This window comes from Rhinolophus sinicus, linkage group LG01 (genome assembly GCF_036562045.2).
Source record: "Rhinolophus sinicus isolate RSC01 linkage group LG01, ASM3656204v1, whole genome shotgun sequence".
Classification (NCBI taxonomy): domain Eukaryota; kingdom Metazoa; phylum Chordata; class Mammalia; order Chiroptera; family Rhinolophidae; genus Rhinolophus; species Rhinolophus sinicus.
In genome coordinates this window covers 79263646-79288396 of record NC_133751.1, presented here as the reverse complement: position 1 = coordinate 79288396, position 24751 = coordinate 79263646, and the positions used below count along the sequence as shown (strand labels likewise).

Here is a 24751-nt window from a genome sequence, read left to right as displayed (position 1 = left end):
AGAAGTGGATGATTCTGCTTGAGAAAGGGTTACAGAGAACATGTTGCTCAAGCCATATGGCGAGGCGGAACCAGCTGATGGAAGTTAGTAGAATGTAACAAAGCAGAGAAAATGAGCTTTAACAAAGACATAAAGTCATGGAGCAGCAGGGTGTGTTTGGGGTCTGTAAATACAGAATGGCTGGAGTATACAGTGAGTGATAAGGAAAGAAGGGAAAAGTACTTCAGATTGTGAGACTATTGTGTCAGTGATAAGGAATTTGGACTTTCTTTAAAGGGGATGGTAGCAATTGAAAAATTTTAGGTAGATTTCCATTTTAGAAATGGGCAGCAAGAGGCACAAATTCAAATACCTCTGAGGACCAAGCAAGTCACAAACACGGAATTGGGGACTGGTCTAAACTGATGGGGAGTGGTGGGGGAGATAAACTGAAAAGTGTATAGAGACATTTAGGTGATTAAAAACAACGACAAAATACAAGTTGCTAAGAAAATAAATCCAGCCAAGGGCTGCCAGTTTGAACCCCTGGTGTAAAGGGCTGTGTTGCCTGCTTAGGGAAGAGAGTGGAAGGAAGTGGAGACCAATTAAGGAATCCCTTCATGTAAAACATAATGAGGAGCAAAAGCAAGAGAAAAGCTGCAGGGGTGGAGAAGGACCAGACTTGAAAAATACTTAGAGAGGAAAAAAATCCATAGGCCCTGATGAACTATGGGAAAGAAGGAGGAAAGAAACTAGAAGAATTCCCAAGTTTCTGGCTTAGATGACTGGATATATGATAAAACCATTCACTTCCACAGAAATGGTAGGGGAGCAGGTAGACACAATGCATTTGGTTTTAGCATGTTTAGTTTGGAGTGTTTGTAGGTCATCCAAGTGCAAGTTCCCAGTAGATGGCTAGATTTATAGATGCAAAGTACAAAAGAAAGGCTAAGGTTTGAAATACAAATCTAGGAATTATCAGGTTGTAGGTGGGAATTAACAACAGAGAAGTAGTTGATATTGTCCAGAAAAAAACAACAACAAAAATAATGTGTGAGCAAAATTATAGAGAAGAGATTATTTATTTAAAAATTTGTAATGCTTTTGTACCTGTGGTATTTTCATATTCATTATATCCTAAGAATTATTTTTAAAAATAAAATTTTGTACTCTCCTTGTGTGAATTTAAAGTTTAGAAATAACAGTGATAATCGGTGCAATTTAGCATGGGTGTTACAGATACCAGCCTGCAAATAACAGTCATAGAAATTGTAACATATGCCTATATTTTTTATACATATTGTTCAAAGTACCTATCATGTAATTCCAACAAATTAACTTAAATGGTTCCTTGCTAATTATTTTATTTAGCAAGACAAATGCCTAAAAGGGAGGGTGAGTACAAGTGTATGAGGGGAATGGAGACAGATTATACATGAATAGCATAGCCGTTGTCTAAGGATACTGTTTACAGATTGTGTGTGTTTGTTCTCACAAAAAGCAAGAAGTTAAGTCTTTCAAATTAAGGTTAGTTCCACCTAATATATTGTTTACTATCCCTGTTTCCAACCAACAGGGATTCAACCTTAATAAGAGCCTTTTATCTGGAACAATAGGGAATTACTTTGGAATGAGGAAAGGGTGAAACAGACTCCCACATTAAAGCACAACCATTCCAAACCCAAGAATGGGTAAATCTCTACCTAAATGTTTACTTTGGATCCATATACATCATCTATGAAGAGTCAACTTCAATTAGCGAAGACAACTACTAGAAGGATAATGGAGAAATAATATAGTTTCTATCTCCTCTTTATCATTGTTTGCTCAACATTTTTAAATGAATTAATAGCAGATGTTGAAATTGCTGCTAGCTGTTCACTTATCATCAGCGAATGGGAATTAATTTGGTTTTGCTCATCATTAAATTAAATGTTAGGCTTCAGTAGTTTAAAGCGTCTTGGAATGCAGGTCCTGATGGGATTTTAACGTTACAAATAACTGAAGTAACTTTGATAATTGTGGAAGCATTTGTCCTTGTAAGATACAAGGAAAATTCCTGGGAAAGTTAAGAATTCTGAAATTCTCACATGATATTTGAAGAAACAAAAATCAATGTTTTGTTATTTAACAAGAACTTTTGGGCACCATATACTTTCAGCCCTGCATTTCTCATCGCAGAGGCTATGACAGAAGTTAAAAATGGTTGCCATTGTCAGAGTTAAAGAGTACAAGATGCTGTAGTGCCCAGATGAGAGGGCCTGCTAATCATTTTTCACAAGTTCAGAAGAGACAGAGCTTGAGGAGAGCTGAGATGGTACGGGCAGGGATCTCAGGACCAAGTTTGATTGAACCAAGAAGATTGTGCAGGATTTAATGTTACCTCGAGTGGCCGTCAGCCTCTAAGATGACCCTTAGTGATTCTTGCCTTTGGGTTTTCAAGCCTTTTTGTAGTTCCCTCCTATGCTGAATAGAGCTGACCTGTTTAACCAATAGGCTATTGCAGAAATGATGGAGTGTGACTTTTTGAAGCGAGGTCATAAAAAATATTGTGGCTTCAATCTTGGTCTCTCTTAAATTCTCATTGTAGGGGGAGCCAGGCTCCATGTTAAGAGGACCTTCAAACAGCTCATTGAAAGCCTCATTTGGAGAGGATGGTAGGCATCCTGCCAACAGCTAACACCAACTTGTCAGGCATATGAGTGAACCACCGAGGACGTGGGCCCTCCAGCCCCACTGAAGCCTTCAAACGACTATATGACTACAACCCTGGCCAATATCTTGACTGTAACATCAAAAGTCCCTGAGCCAGAACATCCAGCTCACAGAAATTGTGACATAATATATGTTCATTGTTTTAAGACACTGAGTTTTGGGGTAATTTTTAAAGCAGTAATAGTTTAATACATCTTATTAGGTCTTCATTCTTACTAAGAATGCATGAAAGTCAAGAAAAGAGTGCTTGAATATAAATAAAATATCAGAAACTATGATCATTTCGCTCTCTTTTTTAAAGACATGCTACAATAATATCATAATAAAAAATGAAATAAGTTCTACTACACTAACATAACAATTGACCAATTGACCAGATGAGTTCACAACTACCTGCCCCTGACCCCAACTAGCCATTTCTATGTAGGTGAATGACTTCACCCATTCCAAAATACTGCAAAGTACAACAACAACAAAAACACACCAATAAAAATGCCCTTAGTTCATTTAACAAATATTGAGACTAGACTATGTGTCATAATATGAATTAAGTACATACAATACAATATAAATTACATAATTATATGGCACAGAGCACCAAATAATAAACAAAAAATATTTTTGTTTTTTAGTTTCATTCAAAACCAAAAAAACAATTTTTTCTCCATAAAATATGCAATTTGATTTTATCCAAAGATAATATGAAATGACATCACAGCTTCCTCTTTGGGTGTGGGAATACAGTTAGCTGCACAAATGCAGGCAGGTAACACATCCCATGCAGATGACTGGATGGGCCTTTCTTGGAGACATATCTTGGAATGGCTACATTGTGCACAGATCCAGATGGTCCCCACCAGTAGCATCACCTTACCACAGCACGAGGTCTAAGATTCCAACTCCCTCTGCTCCAGAGGGATAGAAAGAAATATAGCAGGAGCTCCTAGTATTGATGAAATCTTCTTACAACTAGGAGAAAGCAGTAATATAAGAAAATACAGGCAGATGATTTCATAATAAAATCCTCTCTAGCTCTTGAGAAGTTTTTTTTTAAGCAGAAATCTACTAGAATTTAACAAATTCTACTTGCCATTCCATGCTCATACTTTTTTTTAAAGCACGTAACAATTCAGATAAATGGCAGGACTTTGAGATTTTTTTCAAAGCACCAAAACACTCAAAGTTACAGCCATAAAATCTTGTAGCCAGCTAGAAAATGTTTTGTGGGCACAGTGTGGTCCTTGTCATCTGAGGAAGTGAGGCATGTTGGGGAAAATGTGGACAAACCTGATCCAGAGCAAGAGGAAGGGCTGAGGATCAGAACTGTAGCAGTAACTCAACAGCCTGGATTATCAACAAGCCAAACTCAAGCAAATATGGTCGACAGTGAACCAGTGGAACCTGTTCAAGAAAGAGGAACCAAAGACATACCAAGGTTAAGGACTTGACCTAACAAGCAGATTCCTAGAATTACCACTGGAATAAGAGGATGTCATCTTGGTGAATATCATGACCTCAGAAGGAATACTCAGTAGAACACTGAACAGGTTGATGCATAAATAACAGACGATACCAGTATTCCAGAAAATATCATTGCTAAACATTTTCAATTGAAATCTTGTCTCCTACTGTCAGTAGTTTCCGAACAAAATCTGTCTTTATTGCTTTGACTAGTGTCTGGCTGTGTTTATCTTTGACAATCGTCATTTCGGTTTTTCTATATATCATTCTCCTGCATTTTTTAAAAGCACTTATGCGTCTATTCATAAACAATGTATTTTCTTGTCTATTTTTAACTCCAAATATAAACCACCCATTACCTATTCTTCCGTACTGTTTTGCTCTTTTAACATCATATTTTTCATATTTATCCACATTGTTACATGTAGCTCTACTTCATCGTTGGTTTTAGGGCTTGCAGAAGTATTTCTGTAGGTCCATCCTCCTGAGTCTGTGCCCACCCCAGGGCCCACAAATGATGAAGGGGAGACAAAAGGCCTGTGATTTGGGGGTAGTGGTGTGGTGTGAGCCTGGACATGGAGGAAGCCGAGGTTGTCATCCATGTGAAGTGAAGGGGAAGTAGGGTGAGAAGGAACGTGGCAGCCCTCCCTCTTGGAACTCCAAGAGTTCTAGCATCCTAAATTTGGACTTGACCTTCCAGGTTGTTATGAAGATCTATTTATAAAGGTGGAAGGCTGGAACATATTTCCTTTACTGTCTAGCTTAAAAAAGAAAAAAAGGTTAAGCATTCAGACATAAAATATGTGGCGTCCATTTGCAGTTTTGACAGGGCCCCACAAATAGGAGTGGGCTTGTCATTTCACTCGACTTTCCTTAATTCCAGTTGTTACAGTAGGCAATGACTGAAACGTGTCTACCCTCCTACCTCCACCTTCTTTGTGAAATTCCCACTTCCCCTTCTCTATCACTATCAAGGTCTCTCAATGCTGACTTTGTTAAGAACGACGCCAAGATGGAATGAAAACACTAACTGGACGCCAAGCAGCGACGCTAATAAGGGCGTCCTACCAGGAGATGCTCCCTCACCGAGCTTCGCCCACCCCGCCCAGCCGGAGACCCCCGCGGCATTCTGGGACATGTAGTTTTTGACGGGGCAGCCGTCTCACTAAGTCTCCTCCCCCACAGCTGCGTGTGGCCCGTGGGTCGTCGTGACGTTGCGTTCCTCCAGTCCCTTGCCTCCTCCCTCTTCCTTTCCCTCTCCAGAAGCTTGGTTCCAGGCTTCCGAGGACCTTTTACGACATTGGGTCTCAGAGTCGGTCTCGGTCCACTTTTCGGCAAAGTGACGTGGACGTCAACAGCAATGGCGGAAGGAGAAGAGGTCCTGCCACTGTCAACGCCGAGCGACGACCGCTGGTGAGTGAAAGCCCGGAGCTGATTCTCACTGCTCCTCCATTCTTCCTTCTCACCACCCTGCCTGTCTCTGAGGCACCAGCAGGCGCCGGCATGGAATCGGAAGACCCGTCCTCAACCCAGTGCAGCGCCCTGCCCCGCCCCCTCTGCTCTCCGGGTCCCCTCAGCCAGTCCGCTGCCCAAGGGGCTAAAGCCGGGCTCGAAGGGAGAGGGGTGCCGTCCAGCTACTGGGCCTCAGTTCGGTCCTCCAGCTTCGTCCACGGGTTCCCAAAATGCGTTGGAGAGGGAGGCTTCAGGGCTGGGTTTGGCCGGAGTCCCCGGCCGGGGGAGTAAGAGGAGGCTGGTCGGGAAGTTTCGCAGATGCGGATCTGAGGCACTAGCATAGCATTTAAAGAACAGATCCCTTGAAAGGACTACTGCGATATTTGCCTGCGGGTTCAGAGGTTGAGGGACACTCCCAGGGAGGATCCCTCCGAAATAGTTGAGATTTTTTTTATCTTAGGGTTTTGTTTTTTTTCCTCGTTTCGAGTTCCAACAATTTCCACCGTTCGTCTCTCTCACACCAGTCGTCCTTTGCCTTCCTGCCACTTGCCTCACAGCTCGATCCTCACAGCTTTGGATGCGATGTGCTCTTGCTCCTTGGCGTGCTTGCCTGATTTATACACGGGGTTGTGGGGAGGATCTCCAGTCATTTTTTTTGCTAGACTTTAGTCACCCAGTGTCGTTAATTTTGGGGAAAAGTTCCTATTGTTGAAATTGTTGATCTTCACAATACATTTTTAGGGACATCGTAAAATATGGAACCTTTAGAGGCTTGTCGAATTTTTACACTTGATCCAAATGTATTGACCACCTATATTAGTTTTAGATTTCCTTGTTCGTCGTATGCATACTGCTCACTGGTACGCTGTTTGCATAAGAATAATACAGGGCATTTGTGGACAGGGACTTTAGTGCCCAAGAAAGAAAGGGAAATCATTGAAAGGGATTGATAATATAGTAATCGAGAAATTCATGGAAGCAGAGGTGTTTTAATTAGGCCTTGAAAAATGAGTAGGTTTTAGATCAGTGCTGTCCAATTGAAGTGTAATGTGAGCCACTTATATAATTTCAAATTTTCTAATAGCCATATTAAAAACTAAAAAAGAAGCAGGTGAAATAAATTTTAATTATCCATTTTATTTAATCAAACCTATCAAAATAGAATTAGGTAATTTTACATCTATTTTGTACCAAGTCTTCAAAACACAATGTGTATTTTACATTTACCCTACATCTCAATTTGGTATTGCCATATTGCAAATGTTAAGTAGCCACACGTGGCTAGTGACTAACATATTGGATAATGCAGTCAGATTAACAGACGGAAACCGTCTCTGAATGGAGTAATAGCAGGAACAAGGACATAGGCAAGAAAACTAATGATTTGTTTGGAGAGTAATGACTAGAACGTCGTGAAGTTGGCTGTTTGGGAAGAATGAATTGTTGTATCATAAACTGTAATCAGCTGATTGAAGGCCAGGAGGGGAAATGTTTGTAGAGTTAAGTGTCTTTGAGGAGTTCTTTGGTTAGGATTGTGAGCACGAGTCTGGTTCACAGGGGCAAGGAACATGGAATGAATGATTGCTAGAGGTAGCATTTGTTCTCTTTGGTGTGGCTTTCTTTTTTTGCTTTTTTTTTTTTTTTTTCATGAATGGAGGTGTTCTGTGATTTCTACTCTCCCTCCATTCTTTTCTAATTGTTCCTTTTTCTCTACTCACTACTCACCGGTCCCCTAGAAATGAGTCTGAATAGAGTTAGAAGGGATATTCAGAATTGGAGCCATAGGTTTGGTAAGGCCTTTCCTTTTAGAGTGCTTGGTGAATCGGTTGTTACGGAATGGGGAGGGTTTACTTTAAAAAACAAAAGCTCTCACATTTTTATTGTAACTTTTTCAGATGGAAAATTTTCTGAAATGTGTTAATACATCTCATTGCCTAACCTAAACTCATCTTAGTGACTTAGGGTTATCGAGTTTACAAATGGTAAGTGATAAGAATAAAACTAGGTCTCTGTCCTCAAGGAATTTGTGGTCTAGTTAGGAGAAGCACGTTTAAGAACATCAATTACTGTTACAATTCTGTAATACAGTGAGACCTTTGGGGCCTATCTAGGCAGGTAGGGTGCATTGTTGCTGTTAAGTGTCCCTATACATCCCTTTTTGAGATTGCTTTTATTAGTTTTTCCTGTTTCCTTTCTTTGTTGTTAGTGGTATCTCCCAGTTTGTTCCTAATCTGAGAAACTAGGTAGCTGAATTTGTTAAAATTGTGTATACATTTGTAAATACAAAGGCTCAGGATGTGGCCTGAAAATCTTAAAAGTATAAAATGTCACTTTTACTTATATACTGGTTTTCAGTTATGTTCTAGATCAGTGCTTCTCAAAATTTAAATGTGCATTGAGTTTACCTGAGGATCTTGTGAAAATGCAGATTCTGATTTAGATTTGCTTGAGAATCTGTATTTCTGACTGATTAGCTCCTGGGTGATGGCATTTCTGCTGGTTCATGGACCACCTTCTAGTTAGCAAGGTTCTAGACGATGTGTATTTCAGTTCCCTCTGGTGACCACTAAACTGTTGTCTGTGCCTATGCTTTTTTGTTTTTTGATTTGTTTGTCTTGTTCCTTTGTCGCCTTCAGTTTTATATCCCACATATGAGTGAAGTTACATAGTTCTCGACTTTTTCTGTCTGACTTATTTTGCTTAGCATAATAATCTCAGAATCCATCCATGTTGTCACGAATGGCATTATTTCATCTTTTCTTATGGCCGAGTAGTATTCCATTGTGTATATATACCACATCTTCTATATCCAGTCATTTATCGAAGGACATTTGGTTGTTTCCATGTCTTGGTCACCGTAAATAAAGCTGCAATGAACATCGGAGCACATATATTTTTGTGGATAAATGTTTTCAGATTTTTTGGGTATATACCCAGGAGAGGGATTGCTAGGTCATATGGTAATTCTATTCTTAATTGTTTGAGGAACCTCCACATTGCCTCCCACAGTGGCTGCACTAAGGTTGTAAACTCTTCTTAAATTAATGCTAAGCTTTTCTTAAAATTGTGAAAGTATCAGTTATATTAAAGAAGCTTCCATTGTTCATTTAAGATGTGAATAGGAATTGTTTGAGAATAATAGGGTCATTTTCAAAGTTTTGTGTACTTTGTGAATAGTACTCTCAGTGCTTACCATTTCTTAAGCGTTTAAATATGAGGAGAGTATTAAAATGTCACTTTAGGAGTAGGTGATTGCTATATTAGATGTGATATAATCAGTAAAGAAATACATTTAATATGAGAGAATGGAACCCATTGTTTAAGAAGAATATTGACAGCTTCTGGTTCTGGGAAGACTAGATATTAGCTTACAAAAAGTGAAGAGAAAATGAACCTTATTGTCCTGAATTAGGGATTTTTAAGTGACAACTGTTCAATTTTTTAAATGATAAGCAGGGGGCAGACAAAGATTAGAAATTAAGAAGACTTATTTTGTTTATACTGTTTACATTAATGTTTTTATTGTAATTCAGATTTTACTGTTTTTAGAGGCAATTCCTAAATAATAGTTCTCTTCTAGGATTTAATTAATATACTAACATTTATTTGTACTCACTGCAGAGAGTACAGGTGTTTTCCCTATCGAAGTACAGTGAGGCAATTCAGGTGACTCTGGAGCACTGAGTTAAGTGTGCTGCAGTACACAGCCAGTTTATGAGTCGGTAGATGTTTTCTGAACAGAATTGATAAAATATGCTTGGCAGATCATTTCTGTTGCTTATGCTGACATGCGGACCCTACTTGGTATAAACCAAAGACCAAAGACAGTGCCCCCTACCCCCAATGTATCAAAAGCAAATTAAAGTTTAGCAAAACATTCATAATTCATTCAGCAAACATTAAATATTGCTTATATTCAAGCTGCTAAGTAGTGTTTTAGAAAAATTTGAAACAAATTTAAAACCAAAATTGTGCATTGTTCTGCCTTGCTTGGGAACTTCAATTTTTTCATCATTTTAGCCCTAGGAATAATATGTGAAGATATTTTCTAAAGATATCTTAATACTGGTGTTTTTGGAAATTACATGCTCTAGCAGAGGGCAGTGTTTGAAGTGACTTATTTAGTTATTGAAAATTACAAATGGAAAACAAATCAGTCCCTCATGTTAGGCTCGTAAGAGCCAGTTGTTTCTTGTGGAAATGCAAGAGCAGTAAGTTAAGAGCCAATGAAAAGAAAAGCTATTTCCTGAAATTTAATGTATGTTTGTTTTTAAGGCTCTAATCTTTTGACCTGAGGTGATAAAATGATGACTAATAAATCATTTGTTTCAAGTCTTCTTCCTTTTTCTTGAAGTTAGGAGTTTTTTCTTATCCTTAAGCTGACATCGCATTTCATAGTTGGGTGGGAATGCTGTAGTGTGTGCTTTTCTTATCAGCAGTTGTTTATAAAACTAATTGCTATGGTGGTATTTAATAATTTCAGCAAGAAGATATTAGAAAATACTACATATTTGCATAAAACTTTATTCTTTATATAATGCCTATATATACCATCTCACTTGGCTCTTACAACAATTCTATGAGAAAGGGGAGTTGTGACTTGTTGCCTTTTTAGAGATGAGAGGACAGGCTTAGGGTGGCCAGGTGACAAACCTAGTTAGTGGAAAATCTGGAACTTAAACTCACATCTCGTTAAACCCTGTGGTCTTTCCAAAGTTGATTACATGTACCTTGTATATTTCACACATACTTTAACAGATACCTAGAGAGAACCCAATTAAAAATATGCTAATCTTATACTCAAATATGTGTTTTGAAAGATACACTATTCAGAGATGTGCATTGTGGAAGGTATGTGTGTATTGCTACCTGTGACACCTGTTAGGAGATGCAGAAGCCGTACCACATTGTCTGTCTGGCAATATGAGAACACGTTGTGAAAACCCAAGAGATGTAACTGTAGCATCCCACCTCGCTTTGTACCTCTTTGGTTTTCATAATGTGTTCTCGTATCCCTTGCCAAAAATCACTTAAATAGATTATTTTTTAATCTTAAGATATCATGGTTGCATATATTATCTATATAATATATAGCTAATATATGTTATGTATGTAAATGCATTTGTATAATAAGTTATATATTAAATATATGTAAAAATATAACTAGTAATATAATTATGTTATGATGTCTCTATATCATATATAAAAATAGAATCATAACTTATTTTGATTTACTTATTAACAGACCATGAGAGCGCAATGATATTTAATTAGAAGATACAAACAATTACACAGTGTTAATAACTTTATCTGTAATTTATCAGTAATTTGTTGTTTTTATTCAGTGATGTTGGAGAAGTAAGAAGCTTGCTTTGAAAATAACTCCCTTATGGTTATTTCCCCTTTAAAGAGTTCTTAGCCTTTGTTTTAAAGTATAAAAGTGACACATGTAGATAACGCTGTTGGTGCTTTTGCAGATGTACTGAGAAAAGCCTGGTGACAAAGTTGCAGGTGAGAGCGGAAGCACTTTCACCAAAACTTGTTGATTGTTAGCTGTTTACTGATGCCAACAAATCAAGCCTCTGCTTTTTGAAATAGGTCCAAGTTGTTGAGTGTGTTTATAGTCTCTACAAACTTATAGCTAATAAACATAGAATGAATACTGAAAGAATACTTTATAAGCTAAATAAGAATTCTTCTATAATCACTCCCTTTATCCCAGAAACACCTGTAAGAACCAGAATAGTTTCAGGACTTAAACCAGATTGGGTTTTGAGAAGGGACAACATGGAAATCACAAATCCCCTGCAAAGCTCTTCAATTGGTGATGGATGTGCTTGGCATTCCTTAATAGTAAATGTAAACATTTCCAATATGTACAGTGAAAAGAAATATTAAAGCTAATTATGAATAAAAAAGTGACACATAGAAGGGTATATTTATCTCATAGATACCGGGAGTGCCAAAAAAATGTATACAAGTGGACACTTTGGTCAGCATTGCTCAAGCAGTAGTTTACCATAATCAGAAGTTTCTGGACGCTGATGGTAACCACTTTGAGCACCTCTTATAATTGCTGAAATCAAACATGATGTTTATTCATATTTTGTTATCGGTATATATTGAGTATTACAATTTTAATAGTTTTTTCCTTTCTTAAAATGAGTATACATTTTTTTGGCACCCTCTGTAGATATGTAATTGAATACCAGAAATTTTTGAGCTTTATTTTGTAGATTCCATTTAGATTTGGCCACTGACATGAAAACAAATGAGATCCTCTTTTACCAAATAAATTATCATTGGTTGGAATCCAGGTAAAAAATAAAAGTATCATGGACTTCTTTGCCAAATGATGGTCTCCATTGGTAAAGTACCCTTGGAAAGAATTGTGTAAATGTTGTGAAGTGTTGTCACCTCATTTGCAGTAATTGTTCTTTTAGTTTCCAAAGTAAGGGTTTCAAGAAAAGGAATATTGGTGGTATTTCTTTTCTCATTGCATTTTGGATAAAGTGGAAATTTGTAATAGGAAGTATGCTGTTTTGTGTGGACTTGTGCTGTCTTCATTCCATTCTTTCTCTTAGGCAAAAAATACAATCTATTTTCAGTTTCCAAACAAACTACTGCTTTGGTGTATTTGGGGGACCCTGATGCATTTCTTTGTGCATTAAAAGTGCTGGAAAGTCCCTCCAAATGTATAGAAAAGAACCGTGTGTTAGTGTCTTTATTTTGAGGAGGCACGGAAGAGAAAAGGATTTAGAGGACTCTCTCAAGTTAACTTCTCGCTAATAGAGAAGAGATTCTTCTATTTTGTAAGCCAAGTCTTACAGCAAAGGCATTGCAACATTCACATATAGTAAAATTATGAGAAGTTTTTTTATTTTTGCTTGCTTGGTTTTTTTCTTTTTTTTTTCAGGTAAAAATTCCTGAGTTTTTTCTTAGCAGAGGAAGGGCCACCCTTGGTGTAATTTGATCTACATGGGTTATGGGTCAAAAATAAGCCTATGAAGATTTAAAGCATCTGTTTCATTTGTAGTTAATTTTAGTAGTTTGCAGAACAACATTTTGTGATGCCTATTTCTTTTGCAATTGCACAGTGCTGAAATACTATAGTTATCATGTTTGTTTGGCTTGTCAAGCCTAGAAGACTAGATTTAGCATCTTTTTTACTTGGCACAAGATCCTGGTTAAACACAAATTCTGGAGAGGATTACTTTATTTGAAAGGGGACTCCCAAAGCTGCTTTTGATCTGATCCTGATAAAAAGTTTCACTAATTTTTTTAAGCTGGTGACGGGGGCATTTTCCCCTTTAGCATGCAAATATACGTCTTGTTAAAATACTGTCAAGTGTGTCTGATTCTGACCAAAAATCCATATTATCTTCAAGATTTCAGTGATCAGCTTGTGTTCTCACGTGATCATGGTCGTTTCTGTATGTGCCATCATATTGTTTGTTGTCAGGAAGTTTTTATAATAGTCTGAGATTGGTATCTAAAAATAAATTGCAGTATACCTTATGGTCTTTGCACTCCATCCATATCTACTGTATGAGTTAATCTGTAACAAAGTTGTCTTATTTCCATGTCTAATGGAAATGTAACACAAATGTAACACAAAATATTCAGGAACGAATTAGAAAGTTTTCGAGTAGTAGTAATTAGTAGTAATTAGTAACCAGTGTGCGAACAACAGTCGCAAAATAAGTTAAGACAAAGCTTTGGTGCTGATGTCTCATGACCTGAGCATTAAGAAATAACCAGAAATATGGTGGCACAAAGTAAGTTATGAAATCACAGCTCAGCACATGCAACTTGCCACTCTTACTCACTGTTACGCAATTTGTTCGTGCTTAGAACTAGTTAGTTGGTCATTTTCGAGTTTTAAATAATTGATCAGAGGTTTGTGCCTGGATATAATAAAATACATGCATGGTCAGTCTGGCCTGTCATGGTTAATCTGTGCTTATAGTGGTTTCCATTCCAAACAACTCTGAATGGACTGCACTTTAGAAAGAGCCGTTCCCACCTCTCTTCAAGGGGTTTTAGATATGCTCGTAGGACCTGGGCTAAAACCCTGGAATAGCCAGCTAAAGTATAAACTCCATGAGAGTGTGGATTTTGTGGCTGTCATGTAGTAGGTGCTCAGTGCTCAGTACATGTTTATTGAAGCTTTGACTAAAAATACTTTTATCAGGGAAGGAAATAATTCAGAGCGTGGTTTAGAGAGAGGTATAGTAGAATTACTGGAAACTGAAGGAGTGTTTTAAGGACAGAGGCTAACTTTGCAAAGTATGTAAAGAGGATGAGGACTGAGAAAGATGACCAGTGACTTCTTGGAGCGGTTTTAGTAGAGTGATGGAGAGTTTGAGTAAATGAGGAGAGAGTTAGTGCAGATGAGGGGAGACTTTGCAGGGAGTTGTACTGTAAAGGGAAGGAGAAAGATGATTTCTTGAAAGGAAGTAGGTCATGCTTAGGAACTTTTGAATAAGCAAATGTGGAAATATTTGAGGAAATATCACCGTTCTGTTTTTGTTTTTTTGAATGCTAGGAATACATTCAGTGACGATTCTGAGTCCATTTTATCCCTTGGCTCTGTGTAATACTGCTAGCAGACTCAGGTTTGAACAATACCATGTGCAGTAGAAATAATATGTTTAAGATGTTTACATAGCAGCCTTTTGGCTTTTATTGATTTCCCCACTAATGCAGCTTTTGTATTTTTATTTGACTCAAGCAATAATACATCTTAGACCCTGACCACTTTAAGACACAAAAGTAATTTTTAAAAGTTTAGTAATTGGGTGTTCTTTATAGTTTCTCTGTATTTTGCATTTCAGTTTAGCTGATTACATATATTCTGGGTCCTAAGTGGTCTTTTTCAACTATAATCTTACATTTCTTAGAATTATATAATTATAGAAAAGGATTGGAGCTTAAGACTTTTGAAAATTAGTGAAGTTTACTTAGCTTACTTGATAGACTGAGAGGCTTCATGAATTTAAAAAAAAAATTTCCAATCTGGGACTCATCCTCTCATAAGTGTTTTAGAAACTTATCTCAGTGTGCTCGGGTGTCAGTGCTATTTTGAAGTTGAATAGTTATGGAAAGTCATGCAGACCATCTAATAAGTTGCTGGTAATGATTGCTAATTGCTTAATTCTAGGGCTATTGTATTATTTCATTTGAATCCTTTCTATTTAAAGAAAACATTTGAGTTCTTATTTTGTCTTTAAAGATTTATTCTTTATTTTAATATTTTTTTTATTGGGAAATATTGGGGAACAGTGTGTTTTTCTAGGACCCATCAGCTCCAAGTCAAGTCATCATTTTTTTTTCAACCTATTTGTGGAGGGCGGCTCAGCTCAGTTCCAAGTCGTTGTTTTTCAATCTAGTTGTGGAGGGTGCAGCTCACTGGCCCATGTGGGAATGGAACCGGCGATCTGGGTGTTATGAGCACTGCGCTCTAACCCCTGAGCAAACCGGCCGCCCTAAAGATTTATTCTTGACTAAATGAAGTTGGCTTAGTATTCCTATACTCATGTTTTCTCTTGTCCTCTGACTTTAGTTTTTTCCACATTTTACTGTTGTCTGATTTGTCTCAGGATTTGTGTCACATGTACCCCAAAATGGTTCGTGTGAATAGCAGCTCACTGTCTGACACTCTTCTCCTTTGGAAAACAGTGAAGGCTTCAGTGCCAGTGGAGTCTTCTATGGAGACTGTCCTGAAAGAGAAACTTGAAAAGGGCAGATTCAGATAAGCTGTAGGCGTTACGATGGAATGGGAGGGGTAGTTTGGTAGAACAGAATATCATTCATATGCTGTATGAATACACTCCGCTTCCTTTGATTAAATGGTGTCTCCATTTTATAGGTGAAGAAACTGAGTTTGTATCTTAGGTCACACAGCTAGATGTTAAGGGTGTGGGATCTGATGTCACATTTTCTGGTTTTATACTATTTTCTCTATAACACTTTTCCTCTAAGCCTTTATATCCTTAATTCTTTGGTGCTTTTGCTATTGAGTTGCCATGGCAACTGTTTAGAAGACTGTTCCTTTCCTACAATGGTAGTTAACATGAGGAATTAAAGAGGCAAGGCAAGCTCTTACCCCTGTAACAATCCAAGGGGTGGTTTGGACCCTTCATGGTGATACACTCCCTTCACTGAGATGGTAAATGAGCGTTCGCCACAGTAGCTTCGTCTTAGAGTCCTAAATTAAAGAGTCCCTAAACTTTTTCTGACAAAGAGTCACTTTTTTTGGTAACATTTTTAGTGAGATATAATTTCTGTATCGTAAAATTCATATAAATTGTACAGTTAAGAGGTTTTAGTATTTTCATTATTTAGAGTTAGGCAGTCATCACCGCTATGTAAGTTTAAAGTGTTTTCATTATTCCAAAAAGAAACCCCATACCCGTTAGCAATCATTTCATTTCCCTGTCACCCCAGGCAAACACTGATCTACTTTATGTCTCTATACATTTGCCTGTTTTGGGCATTTTATGTGAATGGAATCCTATAATATGTGGCCTTTGCATCTGGCTTCTTCCACTTAGCTAAATGTTTCCAAGGTTTATCCATGCGTTGCGTGCATCGACACTTTATTCCTTTTTATTGCTGAGTGATATTTCATTGTATAAATAGATCACATTTTATTTATCAGTTCATCAGGTGATAGACATTTGGAATGTTTATTTTTTGGCTACTATGAATTATACTGTTACAGAAATTCATGTACGAGTTTTTTGTTGTTGCCTTTTTAAAATGTGGTAAATATACATAACATAAAATTTTTACCATTTTAGTGTATATAAGTCAGTGACAATAAGTACATTCACAGTGTTGTACAACCTTCACCACTGTCCATTTCCAGAATTTCTTATCATCTCAAACAGAATCTCTGTGTCTAATAAACAGTAACTCTCCATTCTCCCCGGCCTCCAGCCTCGTAACCTCTATTCTACTTTCTGTCTCTATGAATTTATTTTAGGTACCTAATATAAGTGGAATCATATAATACTTGCTATTTTGTGAGTGGTTTTTAGTTCACTTAGCATTTTCTTCCGAGTTCATCCATGTTGTAGCATGTGTCAGAATTTCTTTCCTCATTAAGGCTGATTAATATTCCATTGTATGTATAAACCACATTTTGTTTATCCATTCATCCATCAGTAGATATTTGGGTTGTTTCCACTTTTTGGCTATTGTGAATAATGCTGCTACGAGCATGTTTGTACAAATATCAATTTTGAGTCCCTGTTTTCAGTTCTTTTGGATGCATATTCAGAAGTGGAATTGTTAGATTATATGGTAATTCAGCATTTAGCTTTATAAGGAGCTGCCAAACTTTTCCACAATGGCTGCACCATTTTACATTCCCACCAACAATGCACGAGTATTCTAATTTCTCCACATCATTGCCTTTTTTTTTTTTTTTTTTTTTGGTGCTAGCCATTATAATGGATGTAAAGTGTAATATCTTGTGGTTCATGTACAGGTTTTTGTGTGGGCGTGTTTTGAGTTCTCTTGGGTAAATACCTAGGAGTAGAATTGCTGGGTCGTACAGCAGTAACTTTGTTTAACATTTTGAGAATCTGTCAAACTGATTTCTAGAATGGCTGCGCCATTTTGCATTCCTGCCAGCAATGTGTGAGGGTTCCAATTTTTCTACATTAATGCTAACACTTATTATTATGTCTTTTTTATGTTAGTCATCATAGTTATAGTAAGAACTGCATTGAACATGCTTGTAGATTAATCATTTTGCTCATTCTCAATTATTGCTGGGTGAAAGGGTATAAATATTAAAAAGGAATCCATAAATATTATTTAAATATTCAAGCAGTACATACGGTTATAGTACATAGTCTACATTTACTCAGGTTGTGCTGACTGATGCTATGTGAGAAGTGAAATTCTCCTTCTGATCCCATTTCTCTGAAGTCGCCACCTTCCACATTTTTGGTTTTGTTCTAATGGATACTACCATAATTCTAAATATTTTATGCCCACAATATTTAATTTTTTACATTAAAATATACTTACTGATTATTGAATAATTCTTGAGGGAATTTGTGCTAAAGATAAGTGGGAAAAGATTAATGTAAGGAAAATTTAGAAAGTATCTAAATACCAAGTAGTAGAGGAATAGGCAAATCAATTATTCAGCCGTTAAAAATCTGATATTTTAAGAGTTGACTCAGAGAACTGTTCGTAATATTTTTGAAAAATATAAGTAAATGAATTCTGCAAGGTATAAAGTTACATATTCCATATAATCCAGTGTTGTGTTATATATATGTCTCTGTACACTCACATACACACTTTTACATACATACATATATATCTGTATATCTATATCTATATCTTTATCTATATCTATCTATCTATCTATCTATCTATCTATCTATCTATCGAGAGAGGGAACTGAAAAGTAATTCACTGACTGTGAACAGTGGTTATCTCATGGTAATAGAATTGTGATTGTTTTTTGGTTTTTAAATATTATACATTGGTCAACTTCTCTAAAATGATTGTTACAATAAGAAAAAAGTCATTTTTTAAAAGTCAGTAATAATAAGAGTAATAGTATTCATGGCTTCTGTTAATTGAAAAATGTTGTGCCAAATACTGCGTTTGTGATTTGTGTTCAGAAGTTTATTTAAGCATCAACCGACCATTACAAGGTAGGCCCTGTGTTTCTATACATGTTACTTGCTTAAATCATATGGCATCGAGTTGGGCCAATATTGGATCTCAAATCTGACTTTAAAGCCTGAATTCATGAGCTTCTGTGATATATTGAATAGAGTTGGTTTTTTAAATAGTAAAATACACATAAAACTTATGCTAATCATTTTAAGTGTACGGTTCAGTAGTGTAAAGTATATTCCCACTGTTGTGCCACCAATCTCCAGAACTCTTCTTATCTTGTAAAACTGAAACTCTATAACCATTAAACACCAACTCCTCATTTCCCTCGGGCCTCCAGCCCCTGGCAGCCACCATTCTACTTTCTGTCTCTATGAATTTGACTGCTCTAGAGTACGTACTGTACACGTAAATGGAATTGTACAGTATTTCTCTTTTTGTGTCTGGTTTATTTCACTTAGCATCATGTCCTCAAGATTTGTCCATGTTGTAGCATGTGTTAGACTTTCCTTTCTAAGGCTGAATAATATTCCGTTGTAGATGTACATACCCTGTTTTTATCCCTTCAACCATTGAAGGATATTTAGGTTGCTTCTACCTTTGGCTGTTGTGAATAATGTTGCTGTGAACATGGGTGTACAAATATCTATTCAAGTTTCTGCTTTCACTCCATTTGGGTATACATCCAGAAATTGAATTGCTGGATCCTATGGTAATTCTGTTTTTAAAATTTTTTTAGGAATAGCCATACTGTTTTCCATGGTGGCTGCACCATTTTATATTCTCACCAACAGTTTACAGGGTTCCAATTTCTCCACATCCTTGCCAACACTTATTTTCTTGTTTTTTGATAATAGCCATCCTAATGGATGTGATATTTTAATAAGCTTTATTTTTAAATTCTTTGAGACCTTAGGAAGAATAAATAACATGAACAAATAATACTGTGTATGTATCATACACTAAACCAGTTAACTATTGATATTTATGTTAAAAAATAAGGGATACTCATAATAGTCCCAAATTGAAACAACTCAGATGTCCTTTAACTGATGAATAAGAAAATAAAATATAGTATATACATACAATGGAATATTATTTGGCATAAAAAGCATGTACTGATACATGCTACAACATAGATAGACCTTGAAAACATGCTAAGTGAAAAACACCAGACGCAAGACCACATATATATGATTACCTATATAAAATGTCCAGAATAGGTAAATATGTAGAGACAGAAAGCAAATCAGTGGTTGCCAGGGGCTGGCATCACAGTGGGAGGAATGGAGAAGGCTGATCAGGGTGTGGAGTTTAAGTACAGAAAGATTATCTATCTATCTACCCACCTACCTACCTACCTATATAAATTTAGGAGATGAACCAAGTCTTGTTTTCATCTCCTGTTTGGACTGTGTACAATGAAAGTTTTCATAAGTTTTGAAATTATGGGGAAAACAAGTTTTTAGAACATGGTTGGGGGAAAACAGAATTTAGAAAAAAGTGTAATACATAGTTATTTTTTCCTAGTGGCAGGTTTTCTGTAATTTTAAGTTTTAAGAACACAAAATATATAACCTAGTTTTCATTTTTTATTTATTTTTATTTTCTAGATGCTTTTAAAATTATAATTTTAAATATGATTCAGTGTATGGCTTATACAGAAAATAATCGCAACATATCAAATTGAATTTGTTAATCCTAGAAGCATTTAGAGATGCATGTTTATTTTGGTAGTGCTTGAAAATCCGTGTCCCATCCTGTCCTGCCCCCGTCCCCCCACAACTAGCATTGTGCAGATACTTCCATATGCTAGAAGTTACTCACCATTTGATTGAGGAAGAAAAATCTAATTCAGTGGCTAGCTTAAATATAAACATTAAACTAATTTCATGTAAATTTCGTCACATTGTTTGCCTTGCTGTAATTCTAAGGCAACTTGGTTTACAATGCTTAGATTAGGTGATTTTGACACAAAACATCAGATGAAAGGAAATTCTGTAATGTTTTATTTAGGTTTTGAAAATATGTCATTTATAGATCAGGAGCAGTAACCTATATTCTATCTTCAGTGTCACAGAGCCAGAGAGACATGCATTTCTGCTTCTTTCCAGCCCCAAAGCTTTGGGTATGCTCCGTCCTGAATGAACTTTGTGAGCAAAGGAGACAATTATTTTTCGTACTTACCACGGTAAATAAACAAGCCCCATACTTTCGTATTTTAAGACTTCTCTGAATGTCCTGTGCACGTCTACCAACCTTTAGCTTGTTAGGTCAGTAACAAGCTGCCATAACTAAAGAAAACTTAAAAAACCACAACATACCCAATCACCCATCCCAGACTTGTGTTTTTCTTTTGAATGTTAGGTGTTGCTTGTTTAAAAGCAAAAGGAGACTTGGGTTAGGGGAGGAAAATTCTACTGGAGAGTTCAATGCCATAGAGTTCCTATCTCTTGGTAGAAACTTGATCTTTTTATGAATTATTTAGCTTCACTTATTTTCAGCTCTTTTACTACTTTTTCAACCACATTTGTAATGTTGAAGTTCTGATAACTGAACCTTTGAACACCTTCTTCAGAAGATAACGTTACTTTTAATTATTTAGTTTCTGAGAAGTTCCTTTTACTACTTAAGATGGAGCATTTTCTGGTTTCTTCCTCATGGTTGTCCTGCTGGAGACAACGTTTGTGGTTCCCTGGGGTTGCTCAAAGAATCCAGCAGTAGCTGTATCAACAAAGGTGTGCTTGTACAATGTTATGATTTAAAAAGTACGTTGAGGATTAGGCATTTTGCTCCCAAATACTTTGTTGTCTGGAATAGTAAGGGTTTTGGCAAAGTTACTTCAAAAAGGAACCAAGGATTTTGTACTGAAAAAGGGAAAAATTCTAGTTCTTCATTTATTTGGTAAAAGAATTTTATCTCATGAAATGGTGTTTTCAGTTTATTTACACTTTCAGTCATTAAAAATATGCTATTTATTCGTCAAAGATTTCATTAAATTTTCTTTGTTTTCATGGTTATCAGTAATCCTTCAAATTCTCACAGGCTGTGTTGTAATTTTGTGCCAGAATAGAACAGATTAACCCCATCCTTTATCAACTGTAGGCCTGAAATGTTTCTCAGCAGTAGACGTGAAATCTCTTTCCCTCACTTTCCTGTCCAACACTTTGGTGATCATATAGCAAAAGAACAAAATGATTCTTGTGTAGTTACTAGTTATCTTTCTATTTATATGAGTTTATAGTAGCTTTGTTAAGAAATCTTTCAGATTTGATCACTACTTTTCTGTTGAATATGATCCCACGTGATTACATTTTCATTAAATTCCTATACTTTAAGAGGGCAACACTTGAGGAAATTTGTACATTTAAACTAATATTCTTGGAATCCTATCACTAGGAGAGATTTACATTACCTTATTGAGAGAATATGGAATGAGAGTAATTTATTTTCCTCAAAACCAAAAAAATGACAAAATCCTCATTTCCTGACTCTAGGGGGATGTTCTCCCTTTCATGCTGCTTCAAGGAATTTTAGAGATTGTCTGACTGAGTTATGGGTTTTTATTTGTACAGATTTCTATATATCGTATATGAAAATTAAATTTATTTCATACTTTTCTCCTTAAACATAGGAGACTGAACATAACTGCTTGTTGATTTACTTCATAATTTACTTGGTGTGGTATTATATTGCTTTAATATGTAATACAGTAATGCCATTGAGTCTTTTTTGTTCCTCTTTTAACATTTATTGAATACTTACTGTAAGCCAGGTACTGCTCTAGGCATATATCTGTATAGTTCTGTACCAAGTATTCCTGTACTGCAGTAATTTTATAATTTCTTCTTCTTGCCACTATCTAGCATAATGTAAAGAGCAAAAATTCTGGAACCAGACTGTTAAAATTTGAATCCTGGCTCTCCTACTTGCTAGACATGTGACCACAAGCTACCATGTTTCCCTGAAAATAAGACCTAGCCGGACAATCAGCTCTAATGTGTCTTTTGGAACAAAAATTAATATAAGACCTGGTCTTATTTTACTATAAGAGCTGATATAATATAATATATAATATAATATAATATAATATAATATAATATAATATAATGTAGTATAAGACCGGGTCTTATATTAATTTTTGCTCCAAAAGACACATTAGAGCTGATTGTCCGGCTAGGTCTTATTTTCAGGGAAACAGTACCTCAGTTGCCTCAATTTTTGCATCTGTAAACTGGGGCCAATGATGTAACCTAATAGGATTGTTGGGAGAATTTACAGAACATGTAAAATGTTTGGAACAGTGCCTGACACAAAGTCAGTGCTATGTAAAGTGTCAGTCGTCACTACGACCATGAATCCTATTACTGTGACTTCTCAATGCCATCAGCCTGCTTGCCCTGTCTTCTCTTTCTAAATTTCTTTAATCTTAGAACACTGAAAACTGAGCTTGTTAAAACTAAATGCAAATTAAGGGTAAACTGAGTGTATAAAACCTGAGATTTCCCAAGAAACAAAATGGTATTTGCCTTGGAATTACATTTTGGCTGCTTAGAACCTTTTTTTTTTTTTTTTTTAATCTTAGATACACAGCCTTTAACAGGCCATGCTTATAAATAAATCTTGAATAAGAAAAATACAAGAAAATTTATCTTAATATATAGGACTTGTTTTTTAGGGAAAAAGATCTTGAAGAAGCTCTGGAAGCAGGAGGTTGTGATCTTGAAACTTTGAGAAATATAATTCAAGGGAGACCACTGCCTGCTGATCTGAGGGCTAAAGTTTGGAAGGTAACTGGAAACTAAAACAAATAAAATGTCATCACTTAAGAACAATACTTGAGAATTTTTATTTTCAGTTGTCTTAATTGCAGAAGACTTTATTATCCTATGAGCATGCCACATCTAGAAAATTTATCAAATGGAACAACTTACTAAAATGTCTGTTTCTGTAATATTCGGTATATTTAATAATTTAGGTTTTGAAAGTCAGTGTTTTCTTTTGTGATGTTCTATATATTTAATAATTTAGGTCTTGAAAGGCAATGTTTTATTTTGTAATCATTAGAAATGATGTTTATGAAGAATTAATGAAAGGGGAAAATGCAATCATTGAGTATCTAATTGATGTAGAATGATCGAGCTATATTAAAAAAAGGGATGTGGGGGGTAGGAAATAGATCTCTGGGTGTCTGAGTTACAGAGGTTTTTCCTTTGCTTTATTTTCCTCTTCAGCTGTTTTCCAGTGCATTTGTATTATTTTTTAATTTTAAAGTAAGATTTTTTTTAATGATTACAATAAAAATATTTATCTTTGTTAAAACATATATAAGCAAAGGATAAGATAAAAATCATCTACTACCTATAGGTAAAATACATAATAATGTCTTGGTGTATATCTTTTTCCTTTTTTCCCCTTTGCACATATATACGTAACAGAAATGGAATTGTAACTGTACATAGCACTCTGAATGTTTTATTATAGAAATTTAAAACATATTCGAAAGTGGAGAGACTTGTACAATGAACCTCCATGTACCTAACACTTAGCTTCAACTGTTAATCAGCATTTGGCCAATCTTGTTTGATTAGTACCCCATCCTTTCCTCCCCACACCCCCCGCTGGATTATTTTAAAGCAGATCCTTGGTAGCACACTACAATACTTCAGTATGAAACTCTAACATGAAGACGTTTTAAATAACCATAATACCATGAAACTAGAAAGAATAGTAATTTCTTAATGTGTCCTCACATGGCTGAAGGGACAAGGGAGCTCTCTTGGGTCTCTTTTATAAGGGCATTAATTCCATGTATGAGGGCCCCGCCATCATGACCTAATCATTTCCCGAAGGCCCCCCCACCTCCATATGCTGTCACATTGGGGATTTGGTTTCAACATATGCATTTTGGGGGAGCACACAAACATTCAGTCCATAGCATTGGTTGTGTTTGCTTGAAGTAAATTTACATATGCAATTATGTGAATATTTTGTATAATTCTTTCTGTGCACTGGATTGACATGAAGTAGTGCAATATAATGTGGGAGGATTGAAAATAATTGTGTTTGTTCATTGTGATATGACTAAGGGCTCAGCATTTGGTGGAGTGTAGGTACATTACTTTGTAATCTTAGATGTATGAATTATTATTCCTAAATTCAGGCCTTTCATTATTATAGCATATTTCCAAGGATGAGAAATAACATGAAGAGAGTTGCTTTTTTATCTCTCTTCCAGATTGCTCTAAATGTTGCAGGAAAAGGTGACAGTTTGGCATCATGGGATGGTATTTTAGACCTGCCAGAACAGAACACTATTCACAAAGATTGTCTAGAGTTTGTTGGTAAGTTTAATAATTGTTTTAAAACAGTAAACAATTTTGGAAATAGTAGTTTTTGGGTGGAGGAGTCACTCTTTAGTAGAATTATCTTGTTATTATTTGGGATATGTAGCATTTGTAAAAGGCTAGTAAATAGTTTTAGAACTTGTCTT

The 24751-nt window shown here is 36.1% G+C and overlaps 1 protein-coding gene across 3 annotated transcripts in view; it reads left to right on the top strand.

The window, feature by feature from the left end:
• The first annotated feature begins 5245 nt into the window (after window positions 1-5245).
• The window catches only part of TBC1D23 (TBC1 domain family member 23), a 53717-nt gene continuing 34211 nt past the window's right edge, over window positions 5246-24751 (top strand). The window contains exons 1-4 of one of the 3 annotated variants that reach the window (XM_074332893.1): window positions 5505-5568; window positions 20373-20449; window positions 22937-23048; window positions 24497-24602. In XM_074332893.1, coding sequence (XP_074188994.1) covers window positions 20403-20449; window positions 22937-23048; window positions 24497-24602 — 265 coding nt within the window. In that variant the 5' untranslated portion in view covers window positions 5505-5568; window positions 20373-20402. Of the gene's footprint in view, window positions 5569-20372; window positions 20450-22936; window positions 23049-24496; window positions 24603-24751 lie in introns of all 3 variants that reach the window. The other 2 variants (XM_019756528.2, XM_019756529.2) reach the window with 2 other exon arrangements.